Source organism: Xiphophorus hellerii, chromosome 1, assembly GCF_003331165.1.
Source record: "Xiphophorus hellerii strain 12219 chromosome 1, Xiphophorus_hellerii-4.1, whole genome shotgun sequence".
NCBI lineage: Eukaryota > Metazoa > Chordata > Actinopteri > Cyprinodontiformes > Poeciliidae > Xiphophorus > Xiphophorus hellerii.
In genome coordinates, this window is record NC_045672.1 from 19,672,287 (window position 1) to 19,691,815 (window position 19,529).

The window sequence follows — 19,529 nt, forward strand, 5'->3', positions numbered from 1 at the left end:
ACCTGACCTCTAGTTATAACATTTAGAGAGATTTGATCTTTGCTTGTGTGAATTTAATTAAGACTAGTAATAAAGATAGTTTGCACAACTGATTCTCATTCACATAACTGTAGTATCTCAATTGTGATTGCCAGTTCTTTCTATAGCCGTTGTAATGAAAATTCAAAGGAGATCAAAATTCAGGTGGAGAAATTCAGGTTGCTCATCTAAAACAAAAGCCTTGCTGCAGCCTAGTTACAGTGGATGTGTCCAAATTCTGGGGCTACAGGGATGTAGCCTGGGACATAACATAAAAGCTACCCTTCACATATCATAGTTAGCTAAAGGTTAGGGCTTGCTGACCCACATGAGCTAAAAAACATACTGGTTTTAAGTAACTGACAGTTACTAATAATGTGCCGACTTATTTTAATAATGATCACTTAACAACAAAACCAAACGTATTACTTTGTGTGGTTGGTCCTCATTTTTCTGCTTCAGAGCTTAAAGCATTATACTATGCTTTAAGTTAACTCTGATGTGTGGAGCTGTTGGTGCTCAGTTGATTATCCAAAGAGTGGTTTGAAATGTGGTAGCCTATGCTTCCTGGCTACTCAACATTCAAATGACTTTTGTTATCTGGGTTTTTGTAAAGATGCTTGAAAATAGCAATAGAATTTCGTTCGACATAATAATGATTTATGCCATAATGTGATCCACTGTTGTGTTCTAAACAAAATCAAAAATCAGGTAACAGTAACAAATCTTTGAAGTGCTCACATAAATGAAGTAGAAAGTTGATGAATTGGAAAGTAGCATGACATCAGAACGGAAATGTACCTCCAAACTGCACAGTTTTAGTTACTTTACATTAATTTTCAAAACTCTGAAAGAGAATAAACTTTCAAAAGGGTCATTGCTAACAAGATGTCATTAAGCCTTTTTTCTACTAACAAACTTATGAAGTTTTAGGTAATTAGTTAGGATATTCAACTTAAGGGAGCTGCTTTTCTAAAGCTTAGAACCGTATAAGTCTTGACCCCATTTTAGTGGCAGATGGAGTAAAGGAAACAGGTTCTTACAAGGTCAGCTTGCTCCTTCAGCCTATAGTCACATGGAATAGATTTTTTTTTGTTATCACCTCTATTTTTCCATGCAGTAAGTCACTTTGGTGTGATCACTATTCTTTAAAGCTTGCCAGATTTCTGAAAAATCTGAAATTTGTGAGAAATCCATCAGTCTTTTTAAAAGACTGATGGACCTCACACATGGTGAAGTTCAAAACAAAGTGATTAACACAAAGTTCAAACAGGAGGCATTGTCAAACAAACAAATGGACAAGCACTATTTAGAGAAAAAAAGTACTGATTACCTAAACTGGGTTAAAGGAAACAGTGATTGTTATGTTGATGGGCAGATGCTGGATGTAGACATAAAAAGCCAAAGTTGCATTGACCTGATAAAAATGAACCCTAAGATTATAAATAATCAGCAAAGGGCTAAATTGAATGATGTACATAACAATAGTAAAATCCAAGGAAAATATATTTTTTTGCCCTCAAAAAAACATCCTGAAGATATTTCAACAAATGGAAAAGACATCAGGGCATTGGCATGTATACTCCAAAATATTAACTTTATTGGCCATAAGCTGCTTTGTAGTTACCTTGCTTGTATACTTAGGCTAGTTATCCATTTACATGTCTATTTGTGAAAAGCTGTAACTCGTAGCGTCGCTTGACTGATGTCTTGTGATATTGCCTTAATATTTACACAAAATGTTCTTTCCTTATGATGCCATCTATTCAATGAAGCGCACTTGCAATAAAAAAAAAATCAACACAACATGGGGGTGCTGTGGTGGCACAGGGGTTAAGAACAGCCCACGTGTGAAGTTCTTAGTCCTCAGCGCGGCTGTCGCAAGTTTGATTCCTGGCCAGGTGGCCTTTGCCGCATGTCTTCCCCCGTCTCCCATTACCCACCTTCCTGTCAATTCACTATCAAATAAAGGCCACTAGAGCCAATAAAACCTTAAAAAAAACAAAAAACAACACAACTTAATGCTGCCGCCCTTGTATTTGTCACTTAGGATGGTGTTCTTCAGCTTGAGAACTTCCTTTTTCTTCCAAATGTAATAATTGTCATAGTGGCCAAATACCAGAGGCCACAAATTAAAGGTATCCATTGTTGTGCGCCTTTGCAAGCTGAAATCTGGCTTTTTTATGTTGCTGTTGGGGTCATGACTTCTTCCTCCCCGAGTGGGCTTTCAACCCATTTTGGTACAAAACTCAATGTTTCCTTGTGGATAATGACACCAACTTCAGCCAACCTCTTTACAATGTATTTTGCTTTTGTTCTGGGTTTTAGATGCACTTTTCACACCACAACATGCCCATCTCCTGGATACAATATGACAGCTGGACATTCCCACACTGTTTATACTTGCTATAAGTGTTTGAACAAATGAATATTTAACTTTCAGGCATTAAAAACACCCGAGGGTTTACCAGATTTGTAAAGGACAACAAGTATCCAAATATCTCAAATATGTTTTTGGTTTTGACTCAGCATTCATCCACAGTGGTGTCATTGTTTTACTCAAATGTTGTTAATGAGCTCATCAGAAACTTCAAATGCCATGATATTACCATGATCTAAGTTTTCACAAATATTCTGTCTTTAAACAATAGCAGTATTTTTTAAAGACAGAATACGTAGTGTACAGCAGGGTACAGAAATTAACACAGACTGCCCTTAAAACCATCTATTTATTCTGGCATTTGGCAAATAGTAATAATTATGGTATCATTACTAACCTAAAACAAGAACAGTTTGGTCTGATGTCACAGTGAGGGAAAAAAAAAATATTTGTAAACATTAATAAATTTGAAACCTTATGTAAACTTGTGGTTAAATGTATATTTAAATAAATGAAAATAGAAATGTGAGTTTTACTATATTTACATTTGGACTATATCTTATTGTATGGTTTTATGTCTGTCAGTACCTCTAACTTCAATTAAAGATGCTTATCCAAATCTTCTTGAATGTTAAGTGATATTAGAAAAGCCTAGTGTGTTGGAAAATTTAAAAGCAAATATAAACAATGTAGTTCACCTGAAAAAAAAAAAATCAACAACCATACACTGGGAAACTAAGGAAGATGGAATAGAAAGATAAAAGGACGGCGTGCTACTAACTAATGTAGCTGACACACTTCTGTCAATAAATGGATTCCCCTGAAATGCTTGTATATTTATACCAGGACAGCAGTCCAATTAGATGGTCACGCCACAACCTAAGTTTGTCTTAACTCAGTAAAACTCAGACGCCGTTAGAGCCAGCTAACAGAGTTATTCCATAATAACGCGTCTGACAGGTGTCTTCTGCCAGAACGCCATTAGTTAATGAGCTGCTCTGCCTCACCTGTAGCTCATTCGTTTACTCTCCGCCTCCACTTCCTCTTTCACGCTCCTAAGGTTTTTCCCTCTGCCTCTGCTGGGGTGGGCGAGGAGGAGGACAGGGATTTCAACTCTTGTGTGTGTTCTCATTCAGTGGGAGTGGGGAGTGTCAGGCGTGGTAGTTTAACATTCCAGGAATCAAACCTCATGTATGTGTGATTCTATCCATTGTGCAGAGGAGGGCAGTGAATGGCTAACCCACTGCATAACTCTGGAGACGTTCCCCCCAAACACAAACATACTGTAAGACAACTTGCAACAGATTATCTTGTTACAAGAGAAAGAAAGAGTTTCACTTGTGCTGTGAGCTAACGGTGATATTAATGTAGCAGAAACGCATGTGTGTGAACTGAAATTTCAAATTCTCCAACCAGCGTGCCTTCACTTGTTGCTGGTAAACATCTTACATGCTTCTTGTAGTCATCCTTTGCCCAGCTTGTACAAAAAGTGTTCAACTGAGCTGCAAGATGGCTCCTCTCCAAAACTATTTCCCTCCACGCTACAGAGGATCCTCAAGCCCTCTCTCCTTATAAGCATTTCACTGCCGCACACAAACACATGCACATGCTCTCCCAAAACACACACATGCTGCCATCCTCTGTGCACACATGTGGGTGGAAGGAGAAGGAGAGCAGAGGAGCAAAGGAAAAAAAAAGGGAGAGAGAAAGAGAGAAGAAAAGTCCTAACCCTTTCCCCTCAGATGGTGGAAAGTGAAACTTTTGAGTTTTTCTTCCTCCCCCTCTCTGCAGTGTTTGATAGTGTAGCACTGGCAGCCTCTGTGTGCCCCCCTGCCCACTCTCTCCCGTTGTGTTCTGGTGGCCCAGCTGCTAGCAGGGTTGCAGTTGTACGTGAGTGGGTGGGTGAGACTCGTTTCCTGTGCTCCTCAGGGCTCCGCTCCAACAACTACTGCAGCGCACTCCGGCCAGGGGCCACGGGGGCCGCTGTTCATAACAAACAGGGCGCTGGTTCCTCTCCTCCTCTTCCTCTTCTTCCTCCTCATCTACCACCATCACCACCACCACCACCACCACCCCATCTGCCATCATCAACATCAGCATACTGCCCACCCTCTCCGCCCACACCACTGCATCTACCCGAGCCTCGGCCCCTGGAGGCCCCTGGGCTGCGGGCCGGGGCAACACCCCTCCACTCAGAAGGACTGGACATGGAAGTAGAAGAGGCTCCCGAGGGCACAGAGCCCTCCGTCTTGCCGGAGGTAAGCACACCGAGCTAAGGGTCAGGCTGCTCACTGGGTGCCACTCCACCTGATAGATAAAAGTTTGAAACAAGGAGTTTAGCACCCAGGGGGCAACTTCAGCCTGCTTCTACACACTCAAGGGGGTTGAGACTAGGCATGGGCCGGTTACTGGTGGGAAGGTATGATAAGTATTTTTTTTTAAATATCTTTTCAGAACATTTTTTGTCATATTTACTTGGATTTAGAGTGAAATTAGATGCTACAGAAAGAGTGCCAAAGCAAGCTAAATATTGCCTTCCTATGGAACATTAAGTAGTGCCATGTTCCCCTGTTCTCCACCTGTTTTCACACACTGCCTGTAAGCTGGCTGAAAGAAGCATATCACACTTTTTTCTTAGCTACAACAAAGACAAACTCAGCAAAGAAATATTTTTTAAGAACAGTTAGTGATGGCGTGAACACTAAAGGAGCTTTAGCTGCCTATTAATTTGACATAATGCTTGTTATAGTCACATCAAAGAGAAGAACAGCATAATATTTTGCACAATAAACACTTGAAAAGGGCTGATGGAAAAGTTACTAACTGAAGCTTCAAGGTGAGGAGTATCTTGTCTTTGGAAGAAGATTGGGTGGAGCAGGAGCATTGGTGACGATTTTACATTACTGAGGTCCCAGTCTGTCAGGGTGGAAAGAGGGAGGAGCGATAAAGCAAAGCTCTCTAATTTCCTGTTTGTCTACTTTTTGGCACGCACCTATAGACATGAGATGCAGACAAATGAGACCCAGGAAAAAAGTGGTTGAATAAAGTTTCCCCACTAGGTTGCTGATCTCAGACTTCGCAATAGGGTGAAGTGTTCTGAGCTGCACACTGAAAGGAGTCACTTGAGGTGATTCAGGTATCTAATCAGGATGCCTCCCTTTGGAGGTTATCTTGAGACGTCGTACTGGGAGGAAACCACGTGGCACACAAAGAACTCATTAGAGATACCATGTTTCCCTGGGACGCCTCGGGATCCCACCAAATCAAGATGGAGAGGAATGTCCAGGTTCCCTTCCTAAACCTGTAAAACCTGCAACTCAATCTTTACCAGCAGAACACTGAGCTATGCGTAGATATAAACAGTCCATTAGGTAACATTGTAGTTTTCTGTCCATAACAAAAACAATTACAGTATTTTTGTGTCAGTACAACAGAACTGTGAATTAGTGGCTCTTTAACGTCAGGTTATCATACCATGAGAATCTCTTACCGGCCCATGCCTCGTTGAGAGGTGCAAAAAAAATGAAAGTTGATGTGGGGTAATTTTTCATCATGTTGCATCTCTATATCTCATTCAGCCCTTTTCTGTCTGTCTTTCTTGTGTGAATATGCTACATTTCCTGCTGCACTGAAGTTAACAAAGCTGCCTGTTTTTTTCGCCTTTCTTTTATGCTTTTTACTCTCAGTTTCTTTCAGATCCCTGTCACCCTTCCCTCTAGTCTCCTTTCTCAGGCAGTCTTTTAATATAGCTAGACCCAAGTTTGCCTTGAAGCAAGGAGTCTTTGCATGGCATTAGAGATAATGCAGTTTATAGTGGTTACATCAGAGATGACACCTTTAGTCACAATGGCAGCATGCGCCCAGAGATAGCAGATAACGGGCAAAGGTAGTGTGATGAGACCGAGTAGAATCAATACTAGAAGACAAAGAGAGGTTTGGTCTTGTGGCTCAGGAAATTGTTTGTTCTGCTGTGTGTGTGTGTAGGTGTGTGTGAGTGTTTCTGTGTGTATGTGGAGAGGGGTGGGCGTGTGTGTGTGTGTTGTGCCAGTTTGTGTGCGTGCGTGCAAGCATTTAGGAGCAGCATTTGATTTCAGTGGACCTGCCTCCCAACAAGCCTTCCTATCTCTACGGACAAGCCATCTGTTTGCCCAGTGCATGGTGTTCTGTTCTTAGAGAGGAGGAGGAGGAGGAGGAAGAGTGAAGGAGCTGAGTAAATAGGCGGGGGTGAAGGAATGGCACGGGTATGGTGTGGATAGACGGGGGTAGAGTTTTACTCTGGTGCAGAAGGGATGAGATGGGTTTTGGCTGCACCTTACTGAGACCTCAAAAGATCTGTGAGCTTTAGTTAGATGGTATTAAAAAATCAGTTCTTAAGTGTTGTTATCCTGCATCTTTTCTAGTTCTTCTTGTTTCAACACATCAGAATCAAATGGTTCATTACAAGGCTTCTTTAGAACTTAAAGACATGCATGGAAGTAATTTAATCGTTTGAAGCATGGATAGAAATCACGCAGAACCTCGACACTTGAGGATTGTAGTTTCCCATCCCTGGATTAAATGGAGAGTTTTGGACTTTTGAAGTGAGATGTAGGTGACCTGCAGTAGATACCTCTCTCGGAAAGTTCATTAAGTGTCAATTTTATTTGGTCCTGCGGCCTAAAGCTAATGACTTGCACAAGGGATGCAAAACCAAAGCTAATTTTTAATATCTTAAATAATTCTAGTCTTTAAAAAAAAAAAAAAAAAACATCCCAGAGGTTTAATGAAAATGATATACTGTATATTGAACTGTTAAGCTGTGGTAATGTGGTAAAATCATTTGATGATGATCTTCACCAGAACCAATAACTCTTTTGCATGGTTAATGAAGGTGGCAGGTGGGGTGCCAAAAGTGATCTTCCTGTGAGAAATATGCATGGAAATATCCTTCTGAAACTATACCTCAAATGATTCAATTTCTAAAAATACTGAGGGAAGCGTTTTAAATTCACTGCTTTCCCCACTCTGGGAAACTATCACAGTTTCCCAGATTCCCTGTCCCTCAGATTGAACAGTCCGGTGCCTCTAAGCGCCTGTAAATACAGATTTTCTACCAACCCGAGAGAAAACCAGAATCTCAAGCTGATGCACCTCTATATTTCAAATTCCTATGATCCTATGATTATCATACCTGCCGTTAGTTTTTTTTTGTTGTCAAATATTTTTCCAAAACAACACGGACGAAAATATTGGGAACAATCGAACAATTTTAGGTTGTTCACTCTCTAAATACCTGTTGGGGAAGATTTTGTGAGAAAGTACAAAAACCTGTTAGTTGATGTTCAAGACATCCTCACGACTCATCTTTGAACAAAGACATAAAACCAAGATTATACATTTCTAATTGGACTGCAGATGGTGGATTTGAATGTACATGGGATTGTGCACCATTTTACTGAGTTAATTCCATTTTGTTTACACAGAATCAATTCAAAAGAAGTTTAATTTTAATCCACTTTACAAGACAAAAAGACAAAAGTGTGTAATCAAATCCCACCCAATCTTAAATATAGATTCAGTTCTGATGGGGGGGAAGCAAGAACACAGCTTTTGCTGATTTTTCTTTTGTCATCATAAATATAAATAGGCAAACTCCACAAAAGATCTACAAAAATCTGGACACCGGGTGTACTACAAGCATATTTGATTGCTCAGTTACTTGAGTGTTTGATTATTAAAATATTCAATAGCTGCAACTTTAGAAAGAGCAGAACATGTAAAGCATTGTCAGTCAGAGTAACTGTATAATGTAAAGGTGAAAAACTAAATTATTCTTGTGCTTTAAGGTAACACTGTTTTATTGATTTTTACACGGTTGTGCTTTTCTGCAAGGTCGCTGCTCTGACCAGAAACTCTTTACATGCTTTGTTCTGTGTTTCACACAGGAAGATCATTGGTGCTGCACCACCACCTGTCTCTGTTTTATGTGTAAATAATCCTCAGCTTATATGTAAATCTACACACACAACAACTGTGTGAACACAGTTTTTTAAGTTCATAAAACAGTGTTTACATAGACACTTTGATGTTCCGTGGTTTATTCTTCCCATCAAATTCCAAATTGTATGTAAAATTAAGGGCCTTGAAAATTAATTTATATGTAGTGGCTTATTTTGTGTTTGACTTGCCAAAGCTCATGTTTCGTCAAAATCATAGACTGCTGTTGTGGGTTTGACTTACTGATAGAATCAACCAATAAATTCCCACTCATTCAGAATTTTAAAATTCCCTCTAAACCTTCTTTCTTGAGGATTTTAAACTTAACCTGCAGAGGGCAAAGCAAATCAGTGACACTTAAATTGTCTTTTACCACATTGTCAAATTAAATGTCATCATGTTGTTTCGTAATTTGTAAAATGTACAAATAATAATAACTGAGCTAAAGGTTTTGCAATGAAATGTTGAGAATGTTGTCAAAACTGACAGAAAAATTGAGAAATTTGAATCTGGAAAGTGTTTGATTTAGAAATATAAAAATATTTAGAACCCTCGTCTTTGACCCTCGCTGGCTAGCTGTTGGCTTTAACCTCATGGACAAGTAATACACTCATGCTAAAATAAGCGACTGTAGGTAGCCTTTCAACAAACCTAATTTAAAAAGTCCTTAGTGTTCCCATTAATAACATCACTACTTATCAGTGTCACTGCCTAGAATGACGTAGTATCTTAAACTCTTTTATGACTGCAGTTTTTGTATGCTCTGTCTCTGTTTCTCTCTCTACTAAGCTGTTTTTGCATAATTATGACCATGTTTTCCTTTTTTGAACTTTTCATTTCTTTATATCTGGTTTATTCATGTTTAAAAAAGGGTTTGCTTTCACAGCTTTACCCCCTTCCTGCCTTCTGCATGCCCAGACAACATTCCTTACAGATTGCATAAATGTGTGTCGCATAACGGAATACTTTGTGCTTACAGGAGAGGATAAAGGAGAGAGAAGACATGAAAGACTACAGCCCAGGTAAAGTTCAAAACTTAGTATAGAGAATGTATCAAAATTGGAGTTTCATTTTTGTTTCTTACTTAAACTCATTGCTATTTCAGCTTTGGAAGGTGACCAGTCCCCTGTCGAGAGGGATCAGATGGGCGAGGGGAGTTGTGCTGGTGGCTCGTCAGTGCCTGCGTCAGTGTCCGTACCTGGCACGGGATCTAAAGGGCCGCTCGCGCTGGGTGAGGAGGCTGGATCAGGGGAAAAAGTCCTGCCAGAGCACGGTGGCTTCTCACAGGGACTCGCCTGCTCCCTGTGCAAACGGCTGTTCAGCAGCCTGGAGCATCTCAGGGAACACGAGTACCACCACACCCTGTCTCTGATGGCCCTGTCCCTGGACTGGCCAGGCATGCCGGGTCCTCTCCACCAGCCAATCCAGCCTCGCCACCATTCGCAGCCCCAGCCTCCCCTCTTCGGCCAGTCTCTCTACCGCCCCGGAGTGGGTGAGCCCGTTCCAGCCCGCTACTTCTGCTCCCACTGCCCCGCCAGCTTCACCCTCAAATCCAATGCGGACCGTCACGAGAAGACCATCCACTTTAAGAAGAAGCTGATGCAATGCGTGTACTGCCTGAAGCACTTTCGGGATCGCACAGACCTGCACCGGCACCTGTCCTCTGTGCACTCCAAAGAGAGAGGGCACACCTGCCCAGCCTGTGCCAAGGCTTTTAGCACCCAGAAGAACCTGGCAACGCACGTTAAAGTGTGCTGCCAGGTGGCCTTAGTGCCAGGAGCCATACTGGGAGGCAGCACTGGAATGGAAATGTCTCAGGGTGGGCTTACAGACCCGCTGTGGCGGCTAAACCAACACCTGAAAGTTGACAATTACAATGGCAGTATCGACGTGGAAGGCCTGTAGAGTCACTCATACCCATTTGTAGTTAGAATTATACCTTCACTTGCATTTCACATTCATGCCAAAAATGCTTTGTGGTGTTATTCTCTCAGAATGGAAGAATTCCTTATGATCAAAAGTGTGGAGCACTTTTTTTACACCTTGTTAAATATCATGCCATTAGTATTATGTAATAATAACCCATTTAAACTTATGACAATTTGTCAGAAGTGCACAATTGCTATGCAAAATGAATCCAATGGAACACCCATTAAACTTTTGACCCATAATTTATGCAATGTTTGAATAGTTTTAGTAAGAACTATCTGAACCCATAAACCAGGTGAATAACTTTTCACTTCTGTGCCGAGCCAAGAGACAGGGGGTGTATTTTCACTTCCTCAACTTTAACCACTTGTCTGGTTCTCCGTCGCCAGTCACCACTGTGACTGCGCTTTCATCTCCTTTTTAGGCAGAGAGATCTCAATCTTTGTGTCCACCCATGCATTACAGCACAAAGACGTTAAAACAGAACCCATACCTGTCAGGCATAGTGGGTTGAAGCCCAAACAACCACACCACCTGCAGGAACTTTACAGGATTGCAAAAAGAGAAGAAAATAAGACGTTTTGCACCTGAGTCACTATTATATAGAATAGGAAGATAATTTCTAAAAATCCTGTGATAGGTCCAGTTAAGATGGACTCACAGCAGTCGCTCTGACGTGACTATATTGAGTCAGAAGCTGTCAGATGAGCACAGATGGAGAGGATGTGCCGAAGAAGACAAAGCCTGCTAAAACAATAGGCCAGCAGCAGCTTGGATGGGGGTTGGTTGGTGTCATTTTCTCTCTTCATTCCGGCCACCTTCTTAGAACCAGATCTGTGAGTGCCGTAGTGGCCGAACAGGGCAGGACCTGGGCAGTAATCGGTCCTCCACGGCTTCGGCCCCCTCTTGACCTCTTGACCCCCACATCTGAAGTGGAAGTGAGGGCCGAGGGGCAGAGGCCTGTTAAACCAGTGGAGCTCAGTGATGTCACGGATGCAGAGCGATAATGGCGCTGTGGTGTGCTCGGGGCAGAAAATGGGGAATCAAGTGAGACAAGTGGAAAAACGCATATGAATAATAATAAGGCAGACAGTGAGGGCTGTGTTGGTGAGCAGCAGTTGGACTGAACAAGAGCTTGACAATCATTGCTAATGCGAATTCGCACCAGTTTCTGCCAAAACACTTTTGTTTTGAGTTTACGATAGTTGAGCAGCAAAATATAGTAAAACCCAGTATTGATTTCTCAGTAAATGTATTTGTCACTGGGCTATTGAGATGAAATTCATGTCAGATGTTGGTAACAACCTAAGCAATACACACATACAAAGAATCACAAATGAATTTAAAAATGTGTGTGTGATAAAGTGGATTGACAAAGAATTACTATAAGTACAAAGACATGTTTACTGAAATGCATCGAGTATTTACTATGAAAACGTTTTTGGTAATAACATCTTGAGGACATCTTTTTAGAAAAACTAGTGGCACGTGTCACTCTGGTGTAATTTTGACCCTTAGTTCAACAAAAGCTGGCTTCAAATCTTCAGGAGGTTTTTATGCACTTTAGTTCTGTCCACAGATAAATTGTATACAAGTCAAGTAATTAACTGGACCAATCTAGAAGCTCTCTGTGGATTTTAAGTTATTATTGTTGTGTGTTTGGGAACATTGTAGGACATAAAAACCCACTCACTTCAGGATTCTGAAGTGAGACATCCTTACAAAGGATGTCTCGGTAATCTATCCTTCCTTCAACTGTAAGAAGTCTGCTGTATTTTGAAAACCATCACATGACATACGCACCTTTAAACATCACTGTTGGTGCAGAGTTTTTGTGGTGAAGTTTAGCATCATTCCATCTCCAAACACACTGGGTGCAGTGACATCCAAAGAGGGTCATTTTAGTCCCATATGACCAAACTATATTATTTCATTAGCTTGTCCACATGTTCTGCTGCTAATTTTGATAGAGCTTTGAATTGTTTTTTCTCCAACAATGGAGTCTTGTGCAGTGAGTGTCAGTGAGTGTGCACAGTGGCCATTTGGTAGTGTGCTTGCCTTTTTGTTTTTGGTCTTTCTAAAGTTCCCTGTAAGTGACTCCTGGCCCTTAGACAATTCTGATTGTTCTTCTGATTTTGTCTTGCAATGATTTTGTCTTGCAATGAGCACCAGGATGCGGCTTGAATACAGTAAAGTCATAATCTTTCCACGCCCAGATTTTTAACCCATACAGTACACATTGAAACTTTAGGAGATTTAGAAAGAGTAATGTCTTGGAGCTTGTTGTGTGATACCTTGGTAATGAGAAACCCTTTTATAAGTCATCATTTAGGACCAAAACAACTGATATTTTCTGACAATGATAGGCAGGATTTTTGCTTTCTAAATAATGGGAGGTTTTAGTTATTTTCTTGGGTTTTTGTGTATTGTTAAAGCTTATTTTCATCATAACTACCCTGCGTTATTTCACTTTATTTCCTATAACATAATTCATAGACGTATTTCTTTGTGGTAGTGGATTACTTAGGACTTTTATCAACATCTGCTTTGAAACTTTATGTCTATGGAAGCATTAGAAACAAATATACTGAGAAAAACTGTGTTCACTTCCTATTTTTCCTGCCATATTGTCTTGTTACAACAAAGGTTTCTTAAATACACCCATACTTTGAATAAGATACCCATTATTCAGGTATTCACCTGCTATTGTCTTTTTAGGTGCTCTTTATTAAAGCAAAACTTGAGCCCATGGGAGAATTTGTCCTGTTTCTGTTGCAAATGTACAGAAAACTCCCAACTGCCAAATGCTTTATGAAATCCCATCTCCAGGTAGCACATTTTGCAGCTGAACGGAGTCACAGGTTGATGGAACTCAGGAACTGAATGGGAAATCTGCTGAGGTAGTTGTTATGTTGTGGTATCTATGCGTTTGAATAAGTGTTGTAAGTACAGGAAGATTTAGGCTGAATAATGTATCTTTGAAACCCATGTACTGTTCAGACATCTGTATGTTTTTTTAAAATAAAAAAAAATGTAGAATTCATGCTGTGATTAAATTATGGTTGAAAACTGAAATTTTGTTGCAGCTCCTTTTTTCCCCCATATTTGTGTTTTGCACACATGCACACTGACATTCACGAGAATTCGTCTACTTCAGAATTTGAAAGCCTGAATCTGTTGTGCGGTTTATTTGTCCTTGCATGTTTTTTCTTCTATTTTCTTTCCTTTTTTCTTTTTTTTTTGATGTGCTGTCAAATGTTTAACGAGAGCCGAAGCCGATGGAGGTAATTACAAGCGATGACCCCCTCCTTTGTATATACAGTAGATGTGCACAGTGTGTGTTGTGCCTTTTAAACCCCCATCACTGTAAAATACAGTTTCCCCTCCATCGTGTTGCTGATTTTCTTGTCGCTGTCTGTGTTTGCCTTTCTGTCTGTGTTCTCGCAGTCCACACCAGAGACTTTCTAGAGCACCTTAGGCAGACTCAATGTAGTGTCATGTGTTTATAGTATCGCTATGCCTTTATTGCTTTAGCATGGAGGAAGAGCTTGTTTCCAGGGCAACTGTAGCTTTGCCTGGGATTGGGATGACCATGGGAATTGATGTTACATTTCTAGCCCATGCTGATAATTAAAAGCAATAACTGAAAAGAGAAGTCATGTTTTTTTTTGCTTTCAAAGCTAATCTTTTGCTCCTTCCTTTTCTTTTTCTCCTCCCTCCTTTCTGTCCTTGCAGTGAACGACTTCACAGTGATCCGTAAAAAGTTCAAGTGCCCATACTGCAGTTTCTCTGCTATGCACCAGTGCATCCTTAAGAGGCACATGCGATCCCACACCGGTGAGAGGCCATACCCATGTGAAATTTGTGGCAAGAAGTTCACCAGACGGGAACACATGAAGAGGCACACGCTGGTGAGTGCTGTCTTGCAGCCGTTGCCCCCTAGGGGTGTCCTGTTACAAGTGTGTATGTGTCATCAAAAAAAAAAAAAAGAAAGAAAGAAAGAAAAAAAATCTGTTATTCAATTTAAAAAAACAAAATTGATATTTTCTGTTCTGTTTGATGATTATGGCTTACAGTTATGAAAACTCCAAATTTTAATTCTTAGATAGTTTTAATATTACATCAGCCCAATAAAAATTGATAGAGAAGTTAAAGCCACTCATATGTGGTCATTAAGCTGAGTTTTGATACTTTTGATGGTGTGGGCAGGTGTCAAGTCCTGCTGGAAGATGAGATGAAATCAGCGTCCTCATAAAGCTTGTCAGCAGAGGGAGCCATGGAGCTTCCTAAATTTTTCAGGTTGATAACTGTGCTGATTTTATCTTTGATAAAACACATTGGACCAACACTCGCAGGTGACTCAGTAAGTCCCCAATCATTATCATTGAGTGTGTAAACTTCACTCTGGACCCCACACATTTAGGATTTGGTGCCTTCACCCGCATCCTGCAAACTGGCAGCTTCTTTAGCAATGACCGTGTGTCTTACCCTTCTCATTGATCAGTGATCTACTAGACATCTTCCCCATAATTGTATGGGCCATAAAATGACATTTCCGTTAAAAATAAGTTTTTAAAATGGACTTATGTAATCTTCAAATTTTCTTAGAAAATGTGCATTTTATTACCTCTGAGCCATAAATATCAAAATGAACAAAAATTAAATACTTGAAATACATTTTCATGAAACGCCATGCATAATCATGGCGTATCATGCATCTATTTAAATGAGCTTCACTTTTAGAACTGAATTACTGAAACTTTTAAAAAAATAATTGTAATCGAAAATGTCACTGAAAAACATGGAATGGTGTGTCTCCGTCCCACAGGTCCACAGCAAGGACAAGAAGTATGTGTGCAAGGTGTGCAGCCGGGTCTTCATGTCCGCCGCGAGTGTTGGGATCAAACACGGTTCTCGGAGGCATGGGGTCTGCGCCGACTGCTCGGGCAGGGGCATGGCCGCGCTGCTGGACCACAACGGGGAGACGGGCGGGGACATCTCCCCCGAGGAGGAGCTTTATCCTGGGGACCGGTTTCACGACGACCAGGCGGAGTGCGATGGGGATGGGGAGGGGGAGGAGGAAATGATGGTGGAAGGGGACGGTGAGATTTTGGGAGAAGGGGAGGAAGAGGCGGGGAAGTGGAAGGACTCAGGGATGGCCGCCGAGGCACACAGAGCACTGGACAATGAGAAGGAGGAGAGTGACTCCTCGGCTCAGGAGGGGGAGCAGCATAATGGGAGTGAGAAGGACTTTGCTTGGATCTCGTAGAACCCGTCAAGCCTCCTGCTTGTGGCTCGTCAACCAATCTCTGGAGATCTCCTCTGATCTCTCAGGCAGATTCCTCTGCTCACTTTACCCACTCGCCCACCCACTGTGGGCAGGCCTTCCTTTGTACGGAGATGCTGTAGGGTGATGCACGACAATGATCGAAACACTCAAACACTCCACACACACACACATACACCCCTTCTCAAGCTTGACCGCCATAGAAGAAGAGTAATCAAGAGATGGCTTGAGTGCAAGGCTTTTTTCCGCTTACCTCCTCCACTTCAGATGCAGTGTTTTTGTGTTTCTTCTTCTTCTCGAGGGTTCAGGCTGGAGTCCAGCTGTTTTCTGCTCTGTCACAACAGGTATCAGGCTGCCAAGGACGCAGCCGGCGCTAGACTGCAACTTTGTATGTTTGCCATCACAATCATTGCAGAAACCAAGGATCACAGGCAGAGTAAGGGGGGACAGCCAGGAAGGAGGGTGTCTCAAAGCGAGAGTCTAAATCTATTGCAAAGATCGAGTGTCAGGGTTGGGGGACTGCGAAGCCCCAAGTGACACATTTTCTTTTTTGAGTCCTACTGCCACAGACTTGCACTTTAATGACAACTGACTCCTATCAAAGTCCTGAACCCATGGTTTACATTTTTAATCTGATCTTTACTTACCTGAACAACTCGGTGACCGCACCTACCTTTAAGGATGTACCTTATGTCTTCTCTGACTGTTATCGCCAGATAGAAATCACTGAATCTTTGTGCAGATTGCTGATCATAGAGCCTATGCCTTTTCAGTGGGGTTCTTAATCTTTTCTTCTGTTAAGTTCACCACCTGGTTTCTATTGATCCATTCCAACAGAAGCTGGAGATTTGTACATAAAGATGTAAAAGAAAGGGAAAATAAAGGCTGTGTGAGACAGAGAGAGACAGAGAATGAACTTTGCTTTTACAAATTGGGGAGTTTAAAACAAAACGTTTCTGCTCTGACAGTCGATATGAGCGCACAGTGGACCTACCTTACACTAACAAACACTCTTTGTCTCTCTCGCTTGTCTCTCTGGCTGAAGTTTGTGAAGATAGGACCTGTGAGCCAAGTCTCTCACACCTTTTTTTTCTCCCTGGTTTTATTCTATTTTGTTTGATTTCCTCCTCACTCAGACGTGTAAATTCCAGTTTCTCCACACAGAATATGCAGACACTTTTCGCGGTAACTCTTTTGCGTGCTCCAGTTCCTCCTGCTTTGTGAGGTGTAAAGAAAAAGGATCAACGTTGTGCTTGAAATTCAGAGATTTCAGTATTTGTAGAGAGTGTAATATTGATTTGTTATTTATTGAGAACCATTTTTTTCCCCTCTCTGTGTCTATGTGTGTGTGTGTGTGTACGTTTGAATGAGGGTTTGGCGTTTAGAAAGAGTCTACACTGATTTTTAAGATTATTTCTGAATTTTTTGGCAAAAGGTATTGACAATTCAAGTGAGGCCGATGACATGTCTTATTATTATGAATAACTATGATTATTGTTGTTGATGTTACTATTATTAATTATTCTTATTAAGTGCGGGATGCTAAGCTTTACTGTGTGTGTTTCTTTTTTTTGATATTTTATATCTTGTACAAAAAGAAAGCTTTTATACTTTGCCTTGTTGTGGATAGCAAGCCATGGGGCTTTTTATCAACCTTTTATTGTGTCAGTTTACGCTTTTTTCTGTCGTATTTACTTCTTTTTTTTTTGTACTACTGAGGGGAAAAACACATTCACTGTCCTGCTCCTCTGTTGAATATTGATTGAAACATTTATTCAGCTTATGCTTTTTACACCACTAATATACACTAATTGATTATTATGGAACCAAAAAAAGAGAGCAAAATATACCAATCTAGTACTTTTGTATACATGAAGTGCTTTTGTTTTGCAGTCAGTGTTTTAACGAGTGCTTTTTGCCTTTATAGTCGTGGTAAACGGTTCGTTGTTGGGTTGTTTTTATTTCATTTTGGGGGGTTTTCCCACGGGCCTGTCGCTATTCATCACAATTGAATTAAAGAAGTGCACATGTTTTGTTTTTGTTTTTTGTTTTTTTTATTATTGTTGTTATAAATGAAGGGCTGCGTGAGAGGGAACAGCTAGTTTTTTGAAGACTGCAAGCAGATTTGATTTTTATTTTATTTCTTCACTGTTAAAGTGATACACAGTAAGGCAGCTTGCAGACTAAACACTCCTCTCTAACGCAAGTGTGTTGAGTCTGCAGTTTGGATCTCAATCTTAAAAAAAAAAAAAAGTGGAAAAGAAGTGCTGCAGCTGTAACATGTTGTGGAAAACATGTTGCCTGTGATGGTTGCACACATCAGGCTCTCTGCTCTGCTGCCAGTGCCATGGACTGTACTTCTCATCAAAAAGAAAAAAAAACCCTCAGCACAACTTGTGATGCTTTCTTCATTTCTAGCAGCTCTGCTGTCCAATGTGTTTTTGATCCATTTATCAAACTGTTCTTTATTTCTGGGGTTTAAAAAAAAGACAATGGGGAAGAAATTTTGATGAATGTTAGTAATGGGTGTGGAAGGAGCCCATGATCAGTGACAAATCTCTGTCCTGCGGTGCTGTTATGGCCACTGAGAGACATCTGGATGTATGTTTGATTCCCCTGGACCCTTCCTACCCCACACTTTACTCTCTTCTCACGACCTGTGCTGTATGTCCTCTTCCTCATTCCGGGTTGTACTTCAGGAAAACGTCCGCCATCGACCCCTCAATATGTGCCTCAATGACATTTTCTTTCACCTGCGTACTTGCGAGAGCGTCTGCGTGGAGAGATGAGATGAATATTTGTGTGTGTGGATAGAGATTACGGAGATGTGTTGGGTTTTTTTTCTCCTGAGAAGACAAATCATAACGGGGCAACTAGATCCTCCCTCCTTTCCTTGACCTTTCGTGCCCTGATTCTGTGGTCTTAACTTGCATGCCTGTGTTCATTTTTGTCATACCAAAGCGACATCTACGGCATCTGCGCACGGCGGTCTCATTCCACACAATGCAAAACTGGAACTGTTTGCTCTTTTTGCAGATGAATATGGGTATTCTTTGACGTGTACAAACTGCAATCCTCATTCAGCCTGTATAGCTTGACTCACACGTGAAAATCATGAAGCCATAGATATGGGTATATCTATATTCTACTATATTTAAAAAATAAAAAAAATTGGCGCTTTTTACTTTAGATTTTGTTCTTCTACTAAGAGTGATGTGTGTATACCTTCATATATCTGAATTTATATTACTATTATATATTATTTATTTACTCTTTCAAGTTTCAAAGGGTCTTTCATTTGTAAAAGGTCACACTTGAAGCTTGAGGTTTGTTTATTTTTGTTGGGGATATTTGTTCAATATGATACTGACTTTATAATGATTATTATTATAATCCTGTGTTTGTAACAAAATGTGGTAAATAATCAGAAAAAAAGAAAAACTGTCCTGTTTTTACTCCTGTTTTGTTTTTTGGGCAGATTTAAGTGCTCTTGTGCTGATTTTATTTCTTTTTGTTTTTGGTTGATAGTACTGATCACAGAACATTTTTACGGTCAACCATAAGCCTTCTGTTTCGATGTTGGGTCGAGCCCGCGAGTTGTCCAAGCCTCTTTCTAACTTCATGTTTAGTGGAAGAATTAGCTTGACTATTATTTGCAAAATCCAATCAGTCTCAATAAATTTTGAAATTGCTGCTGTAAAGACATGAGCAGTGTCTACTGTTTTTTTTTCTTCTTTTGCTTCTTTTTGTCCACTGAGGGGCGCAATAGACAATTTAGAAAAAGAAAAAAAAAAGAATCCGCTGGGAACATTTTTGTCAAATGTTCCCAACGTATACTGTATATATAAAGATCCACACTGTATATATAAAGATCTTACTGTACATATAAGGATCCAGACATGTTGCACTCCAGGAAAAGTTGTGAAAAAATCCTTAAAT

At 40.6% G+C, this 19,529-nt stretch overlaps 1 protein-coding gene across 3 annotated transcripts in view; it reads left to right on the top strand.

Moving 5' to 3' along the window:
- zbtb46 (zinc finger and BTB domain containing 46) overlaps positions 1-19,298 on the top strand; it is an 89,134-nt gene extending 69,836 nt beyond the window's left edge. The window contains exons 5-9 of one of the 3 annotated variants that reach the window (XM_032576276.1): positions 4,328-4,656; positions 9,354-9,396; positions 9,480-9,605; positions 14,039-14,214; positions 15,132-19,298. In XM_032576276.1, the coding sequence (XP_032432167.1) occupies positions 4,328-4,656; positions 9,354-9,396; positions 9,480-9,605; positions 14,039-14,214; positions 15,132-15,572 (1,115 nt within the window). In that variant the 3' untranslated portion in view covers positions 15,573-19,298. Of the gene's footprint in view, positions 1-4,327; positions 4,657-9,353; positions 9,397-9,479; positions 13,379-14,038; positions 14,215-15,131 lie in introns of those variants that run through there. The other 2 variants (XM_032576257.1, XM_032576266.1) reach the window with 2 other exon arrangements.
- Positions 19,299-19,529: the final 231 nt, after the last annotated feature.